The sequence below is a fragment of the Thunnus maccoyii genome, chromosome 5, assembly GCF_910596095.1.
Source record: "Thunnus maccoyii chromosome 5, fThuMac1.1, whole genome shotgun sequence".
NCBI classification, from domain to species: Eukaryota; Metazoa; Chordata; class Actinopteri; order Scombriformes; family Scombridae; genus Thunnus; species Thunnus maccoyii.
The window spans coordinates 1,243,066-1,254,243 of NC_056537.1; the positions used below are offsets into that span (position 1 = coordinate 1,243,066).

General features: G+C 41.2%; 1 protein-coding gene across 2 annotated transcripts; it reads left to right on the forward strand.

Moving 5' to 3' along the window:
- The first annotated feature begins 272 nt into the window (after window positions 1-272).
- On the forward strand, window positions 273-10,188 carry ftsj1 (FtsJ RNA 2'-O-methyltransferase 1). Of its 2 annotated transcripts, none has more exons than XM_042410837.1 (11): window positions 273-371; window positions 1,290-1,427; window positions 1,671-1,740; window positions 2,246-2,357; window positions 2,744-2,822; window positions 3,142-3,194; window positions 3,266-3,319; window positions 5,380-5,482; window positions 5,675-5,758; window positions 8,578-8,681; window positions 9,743-10,188. In XM_042410837.1, exons 2-11 carry the CDS (start codon window positions 1,307-1,309, stop codon window positions 9,911-9,913), a joined length of 951 nt encoding a protein of 316 aa, XP_042266771.1. In that variant the 5' UTR covers window positions 273-371; window positions 1,290-1,306; the 3' UTR covers window positions 9,914-10,188. The 2 variants fall into 2 exon arrangements, with proteins under 2 accessions (XP_042266771.1, XP_042266770.1); XM_042410836.1 differs by lacking the exon at window positions 273-371 and adding an exon at window positions 400-524.
- The last annotated feature ends 990 nt before the right edge of the window (window positions 10,189-11,178 follow it).

Below are 11,178 nucleotides of genomic sequence, written 5' to 3' on the forward strand. Positions count from 1 at the left end.
TTCTGTTATATATTTAAAAAAACAAAAAAACAAAGCAAATTATAAATAAAAGATGTAATTTAAAGGATTTTAAATGATAATTTAAGTTTTTTGGTGGAAAAACCATATCAGACACAAATTATTAATCAAAGTAGTAGTATTTTATATGGATCTTAAAACATGTTCGGAGGGGATCTTTAAAGATCTTTAAAAGCTTAAAGTTGCCATCCCCATCCAACTGAAGGAGCAATAATAAACATGTTTCTGAGTGGAGACTTTAATGTTTATTCATGGACGTTTATTTCTATTGTGACGTCGTTGTTTTGAACAGGCGCTTCACGGACAGCTTCCTGCAGGGGTCCTTCAGAGCAAAACGTGAACACATTTCAGCTGTGAGTAAAACAGGATTTTAAAAGGAGACATGATGTTATTATTTATGATGATTGTGTGTATATTTAAGCTAGAAACAGAGCTGCCATCAGGCTGTGAGCTCAGACAGAAAGACGCTGCTTCTTGTGCGCTAGACGCCAGACTCCGTTTAAAAAGTACAAGTTCTGGTTTGTCCGCCTCCAGCACGATACTGATGTTATTAAATTATAAATTAACACGTTTTTACATTCATTAAGAGGTTCTCTTCCAATCGGCTGTAACAGAACAAAGCAAACATGACTCGTGTGTAAAATCCTGACTTGAGTTCATACTGTCGTTTATCACGGTGATGCTTTACAGGAAATAAGAAATTATAAAATAAGCCATTTTGTAAATGGAGTTTGGGGTTTGAGGTACTTGTACTTTACTTTAGTATTTCCATGTGATGCTACTTTCTACATTTCAGAGGGAAATATTGTACTTTCTACTCCACTACATTTATTTGACAGCTTTAGTTACTTTTCAGATGAAGATTTGACACAATGGATAATATAACAAGCTTTTAAAATACAACACATTGTTAAAGATGAAACCAGTGGTTTCCAACCTTTTTGTCTTTTGACGTCTTACAAAAAGCAGTGTGTAGTCGGGGTCACATTTCACATGTCTATGAGTTGCTAACAGCTCCACCGAATAGTGATTTTTCCCTCTAAACTTCTCACATGCTTTCATTTCAATAAATGTTCAAATGATCCAATATTTCAGCAAAAATCAAAGATTAGAGAAAAAGTCCAAAAACTGAAAACAGATTTGTGTATCAACCTGTAATCACATCATAGCAGTGATTTAAGTGAAAGAAGGGAAACCAGTATAAATGTGTCTGCTGTAACTGGTCCTGTGTGTGTGTGTGTGTGTGTGTGTGTGTGTGTTGTCCATCACAGAGAGGTCAGAGGTCAGGATGGGTCGCTCCTCCAAAGACAAGCGGGACATTTACTACCGTCTGGCCAAAGAGGAGGGCTGGAGAGCGAGGAGCGCCTTCAAGCTGCTGCAGCTCGACCACGAGTTCAACTTGTTCACAGGTGAGAAGCAGAGGACACCTGAGACACCTGAGACACCTGAGACCCCTGAGACACCTGAGACACCTGAGTCTCTGTCCAGCTGTAACAGTCATGACTCTGCTGATGTGTTGGGCCCTCGGCTGTTTGCCCAGGAGGCTCCGTCAGTATCCGTTCATGCTTCTGTCCCTGCTTGTCTTCTTCTGCTGTCTTTTAATAAATGTCTGATTTGTCAAAATGTATTTATGAAGGTTTTTTCTCTCTCAGGTGTGAACAGAGCGGTGGATCTGTGTGCAGCTCCCGGCAGCTGGAGTCAGGTCCTCAGTCGGAAACTCAGGTTGCCTTCATCAGTTTTTGATTTAATTTACAGGAACATTAAGTCACCTGGACAGAAAATCCTCTGCGTGGCTGCAATTTCACAGTATTTTTATAAAACAATTAGAGCCGCAGCGATTAGTCGATTTGACAGAAAATTAAACAGCAACTGTTTTGATAATCGTCATTTTTGAAGGAAAAGTATAAAACATTTGCTCTGAAATGTGAGGATTTGAATCTTTTATGCGTCATACATGATAGTAAACTGAATATCTTTGGATTTAAGACTGTTGATCGGACAAAGCTCGACATCTGCAGACGCCACCGTCGGCTCTAAGAAATTATAACGTGCATTTTTCACTACTTTCAATAAAATAATCAGCAGGTTAATGAAAACAATTGTGAGTTGCAGCCTTTAAAACGATAAAATATCAGATTTGAAGTTAAAGAACTGCAGCTCTGCATCTCACTTACATGTGTAGCTTCAGACATGAAACGGATCTTAATGGTTTTGTGTTTCCTCTCAGAGGGCGGGAGGAGAAGGGTGATGGCGGTGAGGAGGTGAAGATCGTGGCGGTGGACCTGCAGGCCATGGCTCCTCTTCCAGGAGTCACTCAGATTCAGGGAGACATCACCAAGGTGAGGACACGATGAACAAACATGACGTCACTGTGATGGGAGCTTTTTCAACTGCAGGAACTTCATGAAACGGAACCGTTGTGGTTGTTCTGCTTTTGTTTCCACTGTTCTCTGCTGAAATCCTGGAACTAAAGTTTGGGGCGCTACTCAGGAAGTGATTAGAGCTGCAACTAATAATTATTGCAGTTTGTGGTGATATAACAAGAATATTGTTGATATTTTTAGTGCAACATTTAGTGGATTTTGGAAAACCTGCTACACATTCAGTCATTTTGCAGCAATTTAAAAAAAAAAAAAAAAAAGCTTGTGAAGAATATCTCCAGAAACAGTCCTTCCTCTCAGTGCAGCGATGCGTCACATGACCTGCGTCGTCTTCCTCCTCTCAGGTGTCGACAGCTCAGGAGATAATCCGTCACTTTGAGGGTCAGCCGGCCGACCTGGTGGTGTGTGACGGAGCTCCAGATGGTGAGACGCTCACTTCCTGTCTGTCCTCACCTTATCCTCACGACATCTCCTGTATACTAGATTTTTTTTTCTAGGATGGCAAAGTCATGACCGGCCCTACTCTGCCTCTGATTGGCCAGTACTGGTTGCCTTCGTTGGTTGGGTTGGTTGGGTTTAGGCATGAGGAGGGAGAGTGGTTAGGGTTAGTGTCAGCATATCAGGGTAAGCCAATCAGACGCAGCGAAGGGCGGGTCATGACTTCACCATCCTAGGAAAAAAAAATCGCCTTCTGTGTTGGCCTGCTGATGTTTATATTCAGCTTCCTGTTCTGTTTCCATAGTAACCGGGCTCCATGACGTGGATGAGTACATCCAGGCTCAGCTCCTATTGGCTGTGAGTACAGAGGTGTGTTTGTGTCAACATGTCGGTCTGTGATGTCACACTGACAGATGTTTGTCTCTCAGGCGCTGAACATCACAACACACGTTCTGAAACCTGGAGGGACGTTTGTGGCCAAGGTGAGTCCGACTTTTATCCACATGATTTACTGATAATACTCTTTTTATTAATAATTCAGTCTGTATAGATGTAGATGGATGTAGAAATAATGACAATCATCTGTGTGCAGTCGTGTCTTTATTTCTCACCATCTCAGCCATTATGTTCTGTACCAGTAAAGACACCTGGATCAGGTGTTCACAGGCAACAGTATCCTGGTTTCTGAAACCAGGATAAGATGTTTAAATGCGCAACACATAACCAGGATACTGGTGCACATGTGAACACACTCATTGACAGGTGAACAGGTGACAGGTGGAGCAGGCAGCATGTTAATATGAAAACAGCTGATTGAGGGTGTAAGGGACCGAGCTGGCAGACAAAGGAGACTCAGGTGGTTTCAAAAAAGAGGGTTTTTATTTTACCCAAAAAATGCGAACAAAAGGTACAAATAACAAACTATGTAAATAAAGTTCAGGGCCCATAAAAGAGGTCAAATAAACAGAACTCAACTAAAGTGAACTTAACCCTACTAACAGACCTTCCTAAATGAACACAAAGGGGAACATATATACTGGCCGATCAGACCATAACAGAAGAGGGGTAACTAACAAATGACAACCAACTAAGCAATAAACAACAGAATTCCCCCCAACACAGGTTAACTCAACTAAATCAACTAAACCAAAAATACCCAACTAAACATTCAATAAAGAGAAACAAACGATATGACTAAACTTGAAATAAACAGTTCCCCCCCTATGAGGTGGCAGGACTTGGTATGACCCAATTGGCCACTTCCTGTATTTAACCATTCCATGTCCTGGTGCACATCCTTTGCCCAGGCCTGGCCAGATGTCCTCCAGGAGCAGCACCCCAACACTGGTAACTCAAAAAAAGGAAAATTAGAACTTAAACTAATGACTGCACAAAAGTTAACCAAATATGCGCGCTACAAATAGAAACTAATGTACTGCCAAACTGTACAATAAAATGAGTATGATGTATGAAACAAAATCCAGTGTGTTGTTATTTATTTGTATGTAATGTGAAATGTAATTAAATTAGCTAACTGAGGAAAGAATTAACTACAAATGTAAAAGAAACCAAAGTGTGAGTGCCAGCTGGGATACAAACTTCAAAATGGCTGTGTGGCTGCAAGTGCGGCCATCACAGAGGGCATCTTCATCCATTTATGGATAATTGTGGGAGTAGAAATGAGACTCGTGCACGTGCATCTACTTCCACAATGACTGAGATTGAACCATGTTTACACACTTCTTTGTAAATCTGATGAACTCCTCGGGCAGGTCGTTCGAGAGCCTTCTAGTGTTGGTGACAACATCCAGTTTGTATCTTTTCATTTTATTCTTACAATTTGGAACCTTGGAGGCACAAAAAGTTTTATGTCATCTGAAACTGCTTTTCTCTCACACATGTGAACAAACTGACGTGCAAGTTGTCTCGAACTTAGATCTTTAACGAGCCATAGTGTGCTGCGGGCAGTTGTCCTCGTTTCAGGTCGACTCAGAGACAAACGTTCACGATCATGACAAAATCATTTTATTTGGACAGCTGTCTGAGGCTCAGCAGCTTCCCCCGAATCTATAAAACGGATCAAAGTTACCATGACACATAGAGACACAACAGCCACGTTTATGGGAAACACATCGGGTTGAAATAAACTGGAATTATCCTTTTAAGAAGGGAAGTCTCACGCTTATACCAAGAATCTGGATAAACGTACAGCTTCCTGTTGTGTCTTTGTGTCTCTGAACCCCGACGGCTCCCTTTACATATTTGATTCAGTGTCACTTTCTTTCCAAAAAGCCTTTTTTGTTCATGTAACAAAACAAACTTCTCTGTTTAATATTGTTTTAAAGGATCGTTCTGGTATTATTCTAGTAGGTTAGCAATAACACTGAACTCACCAAGAAACACAAGCAGTCAAACCATCAAACTTAGCCAGATCATAGTACTGAAAACACATGATGTCATTCTGTATAATCACCACAGTGTAAAATAGTAAATAGTGTAAATTATAGACTGTATTAACCCCTCGTTGTCCTGTGTGCCGCAGATCTTCAGAGGTAAAGACGTGACTCTGCTGTACTCTCAGCTGAAGATCTTCTTCAGTGGTGTGACCTGCGCCAAGCCTCGCAGCAGCAGGAACTCCAGCATCGGTGAGCCACCGCCACCGACGACCAATCACACGGCTCGAAAGGTGGAGGAGACAAACCTCACCCCCGAGCTCACATAGTCGCTGTTTATTCGGTGGAGATTGCAGAATGTTTGATAATATAATCAAATAAAAACCAATTCAATCATATTTTACCTCATTAATTTCCATCTGAACCTGTGGTGTGTGTGTGCAGAGGCGTTCGTGGTGTGTCAGAATTACTGTCCTCCTGAAGGTTACGTCCCCAACATGTCCAACCCTCTGCTGGATCACTCCTACGGTAAATATCCTTATTAACTTTGTTGCCTGTTCTGTTTTTAAAGTGGACAATTCAAAGGCAAAGATATAATAATATCAGCAGATACATACTGATCAGCGACCCCCTGTGGCCACATGCTACGTGCTACGGTAAGCGTACTGTGTCATTTCCGGTTGTCGACTGTGATTACTGTTGTTGCTGCTCCCAACTCAGTTGATTTTGCTATATTTCTCATTACTGTGGATAAATACTTGCTGTATATTTAAACTTTCGCTAGTTCTACACAAGAACTCTCAGCGCTTTCTCTCTTTGTGACTTTCTCGCTAATCGCACAATTGTTAGTTACTTTAGCTCTGCGGCTAGCATTAGCAGCTAACTTAAGCTAAGCGGTTAGCGATGGCTTCTCTCTCTCCCTCTCATTCTCCTGCTCTCTCTTGTTCGGTGTGTCATATGTTTAGTTATTCCTCTGCCTCCTTTAGTGATAGTGATAAGTGTAATAAGTGTAGTTTATTTGCAGCACTGGAGGCAAGGCTTAGTGAATTGGAAGCGCGGCTCCGCACCATGGGAAAACCAATCAGTAGCTAATATAGTTAGCCAGCCCCCAGTATCCGGTGCGGGCCGACCTAGCGTAGCTCCTACTCCCCCGGTAGCTCCCGAGCAGAAGCCAGGGCGGCTGGGTGACTGTCTGAAGGAAGCAGAGCCCTAAGCAGAAGCCCACGGTTCACCACCAACCGGTTCATGTTTCTAACTGGTTCTCACCCCTCAGTAACACACCTGCTGAGAAACAAACTCTGATTATTGTCAGCTCCATAGTCAGAAACGTGAAGTTAGCGACACCAGCAGCCATAGTTACATGTATTCCTGGGGCCAGAGCGAGCGATACGGAGTCAAATTTAAAACTGCTGGCTAAGAATAAACGTAAATATGGTACGATTGTCATCCATGTCGGCGGCAACGACTCCCGATTACGCCAATCGGAGGTCACCAAAATTAATGTTGAATCCGTGTGAACATATGCAAAGACAATGTGGGACTCTGTAGTTTCCTCTGGACCGCTGCCTAATCTGACCAGTGATGACATGTATAGCCGCATGTCATCATTCAACCGCTGGTTGTCGTGGTGGCGTCCAGCAAACGATGTGGGCTTCATAGATAACTGGCAGACTTTCTGGGGAAGACCTGGTCTGATTAGGAGAGACGGCATACATCCCACTCTGGATGGAGCTGCTCTCATATCTAGAAATATGGCTGAGTTTATTAGTAGACCAAAACCATGACAACCCAGAGCTGAGACCAGGAGGCAGAGCTGCAGTCCTACACGCTTCTCTGCACTTCCGTTAGAGCAGTTACCCACCCAAAACCACATAGAGACTGTGTCTGTCCCCAAAACCACATAGAGACTGCATCTGTCCCCAAAACCACATACAGACCACGTCTGTCCCCCAAAACCACATAGAGACTGTGTCTGTCCCCAAAACCAAATAGAGACTGTGTCTGTCCCCAAAACCACATAGAGACTGTGTCTGTCCCCAAAACCACATAGAGACTGCGTCTGTCCCCAAAACCACATAGAGACTGTGTCTGATCACAAAACCACATAGAGACCACGTCTGTCCCCAAAACCACATAGAGACCGTGTCTGTCCCCAAAACCAAATAGAGACTGTGTCTGTCCCCAAAACCATATAGAGACTGTGTCTGATCCCAAAACCACATAAAGACTGCGTCTGTCCCCAAAACCACATAGAGACTGTGTCTGATGTGGACTCTTGAACATTAGATCTCTGTCATCTAAAGCTGTTTTAGTAAATGATTTAATCTCAGATCATCATATTGATTGATTGTCTTACTGAAACCTGGCTGTGTCATGAAGAACATGTCAGTCTAAATGAATCCAGTCCTCCCAGTCATATTAATACTCACATTCCTGCAGACACTGGCCGAGGAGGAGGAGTCGCAGCCATTTTCAACTCAAGCCTAATCATCAAACCTTACAGCCAATTCTATTTGTTATAGTGTAACCCTCCCCCCCCTCTCTCTCTCAACCCAACCGGTCAAAGCAGATGGCCGCCCACCAAGAGCCGGGTTCTGCTTGAGGTCTCTTCCTGTTAAAGGGGACTTTTTCCTTACCGCTGTCGCCAAGTGCTGCTCAAGTGCCCTGAGATGACTTTTGTTGTGATTTAGCGCTATATAGATAAAAATTGATTGATTGATAAAAATACTAGCTTTTGGACTTTTTCTCTAATCTTTGATTTTTGCTGAAATATTGGATCATTTGAACATTTATTGAAATGAAAGCATGTGAGAAGTTTAGAGGGAAAAATCACTATTTGGTGGAGCTGTTAACAACTCATAGACATGTGAAATGTGACCCCGACTACACACTGCTTTTTGTAAGACGTCAAAAGACAAAAAGGTTGGAAACCACTGGTTTCATCTTTAACAATGTGTTGTATTTTAAAAGCTTGTTATATTATCCATTGTGTCAAATCTTCATCTGAAAAGTAACTAAAGCTGTCAAATAAATGTAGTGGAGTAGAAAGTACAATATTTCCCTCTGAAATGTAGAAAGTAGCATCACATGGAAATACTCAAGTAAAGTACAAGTACCTCGAAACTGTACTTAAGTACTTGAGTAAATGTATTTAGTTACTTTCCATCACTGTAAACTGTGAACTGAACAATCAATTATCATCTGTAAGAGGATTGTGTGTGTTATTTCTTCTCTCAGAGGAAACAGTTTATTTTTGAATAGTCATACTGGTTTCAGTGTCATAAATCCAGTATAGATGGGTATGTCCTGGTCCTGGTTCTCTCTTCAGTCTGGTCTCTGTTCCTCAGATGTGGACTTTAACCAGTTAGAGGGTCCGAACCGTGTCATCGTTCCTTTCCTGGCGTGTGGTGACCTCAGCGCCTTCGACTCAGACAGAACCTACCCTCTGCAGGTGAGGACCGGACCTCCTGAACCACCCACTCAAACTGAAACCTTAAAACTATTATAAACTACTATAAATCTGCTTCAGTCATTTGTTTGTGTTTTAAGAGCTGTAATATCAGTTTTAGTCTCTACTGTACCTGCTGCTCTAATTATCTTCACTATGAAACTGAATCCACTCATTTTTAACCTAAATTCCATTAATTTACTCCGTAATGATGATGGAATTTTAATGGGATAGAATAAAGGAATATAAGATGGAATATCTGCATGTTAAAGGGCTAAAATCACTTACTGACTGTTTACTGACTGTTCACTGACTGTTTACTGGCTGTACTGAATGTTTACTGACTGTTCGCTGACTGTACTGACTGTTTACTGACTGTACTGAATGTTTACTGTTTACTGACTGTTTGCTGACTGTTTACTGAATGTTTACTGATTGTTTATTGACTGTTTGCTGACTTAACTGACTGTTTACTGACTGTTTACTGATTGTTTATTGACTATTTGCTGACTTTACTGACTGTTTTCTGACTGTACTGACTGTTTGCTGATTATTTATTGACTGTTTACTGACTGTACTGACTGTTTGCTGACTTTACTGACTGTTTACTGACTGTACTGACTGTTTGCTGACTTTACTGACTGTTCACTGACTGTACTGGCTGTTCACTGACTGTACTGGCCGTTTATTGACTGTTTGCTGACTGTACTGGCTGTTTACTGACTGTTTACTGACTGTACTGACTGTTTGCTGACTTTACTGACTGTTCACTGACTGTACTGGCTGTTCACTGACTGTACTGGCCGTTTATTGACTGTTTGCTGACTGTACTGGCTGTTTAGTGACTGTTTACTGACTGTACTGACTGTTCACTGACTGTACTGGCTGTTTACTGACTGTTTATTGACTGTACTGACTGTTTACTGACTGTTTACTGGTTGTTTACTGACTGTTTACTGACTGTTTGCTGACTGTACTGACTGTTTACTGACTGTTTTCTGACTGCACTGGCTGTTTACTGACTGTTTACCAACAGTGTATAAGTTCTTACTGTCTTTCCTCAGCTGGACGCTGGTAAACAGTACCAGTACACCCCCCCCACCCAGCCGCCCATCCGGCCCCCCTACCAGCAGGCCTGCCACCTCCGCAGAAACAACCTGCTGTCCAGAGAGGACGCTCCGTCCGGCGGTCCCGACCAGAGCGGAGACCAGCAGCCGCCGGCCGAGTCCACCTGACCGGTCTGACTGAACAACGATAAAACAGCAGTCCGGCAGTCTGGGAAATGATTTTATCTGATTTTATGTGGAGTGTTTTTGTAACGGATCAGTGTAGAAATGTTATATTTTAGAAATAAGAGATTTTTTTTTTGGGGGGGGGGGGGTGCAACTGCATCTTTATGGTTCACATTAATAAAATTTTAACAGTAATTTAAGTCCGAATGTTTTTTTGTTGTTGGTAAACATTATCAGGTTGTAAGCAAATAAAATTAAAATCCTTTGTTGTGCTGCCATCTGCTGTTTAATGCTTCTGATTCTGAATCTTAAGTTTGTTTATTTTTGGAGTTATTGACTTTTTTATAAATGTTCTATCCTAATGAGAATTTAACTACCTGGATCTTAAAAAAAAAAAAACACTGTCTCACACACTTTGTGTCAAAGTTTTGAGTGAAGATACTGTAAACATTGTAAAACCATTTTCTGTAATGATCCAAAAACTCAAGTACTGTACTTCAGTACAATTTGGACGTACTTGAACTTTACTTGAGTTTTCCATTTTATGCTACTTATGATTTTTCCCTCTAAACTTCTCACATGCTTTCATTTCAATAAATGTTCAAATGATCCAATATTACAGCAAAAATCAAAGATTAGAGAAAAAATCCAAAAACTGAAAACAGATTTGTGTATCAGAACTTTGTTTTTTCTTCTTTCCTCTCCCATTAATCATCTCACCACCCCTCAGATTTATCTGCTGACCCTTTGGAGGGGCCCGACCCCTAGGTTGGGAACCACTGGACTAAACTAGCTAACTGTATATAAAGTAGTGTAAACTAGCTCCACCTCCAGCAGCTACAACAGTAACATGCTGCTCTAACACTGATGCTTCACTATTAATAATCTAATGATGTCATATATAATAATATATCAGTCAGAGGGACCAAACCACTACTTTTACTGTAGTACTTTAACTACATCAAGCTCATAATACTTATGTACTTTTACTGCAATACTTTAACTACATCAAGCTCATAATACTTATGTACTTTTACTGCAATACTTTAACTACATCAGGCTCATAATACTTATGTACTTTTACTGCAATACTTTAACTACATCAAGCTCATAATACTTATGTACTTTTACTGTAGTAGGTTTTTTCATGCAGGAATTTTACTTGTAATGGAGTATTTTTTCATTGCTGTATTGATACTTTTACTGTAGTTTCCCTTTTTCTGAATGAAAGAAGCACCAAACAAAAGAAAAACAGTCGGAAACATTTT

Bases quoted from the DNA above. Each gene is read 5' to 3' on its own strand.
- ftsj1 (XM_042410836.1), top strand. From the start codon at position 401: ATGATGTTATTATTTATGATGATTGTGTGTATATTTAAGCTAGAAACA. The intron at 1,741-2,245 runs GTTGCCTTCATC...GTTTCCTCTCAG, and splicing joins GTCCTCAGTCGGAAACTCAG to AGGGCGGGAGGAGAAGGGTG. The intron at 3,320-5,379 runs GTGAGTCCGACT...TGTGTGCCGCAG, and splicing joins GAGGGACGTTTGTGGCCAAG to ATCTTCAGAGGTAAAGACGT.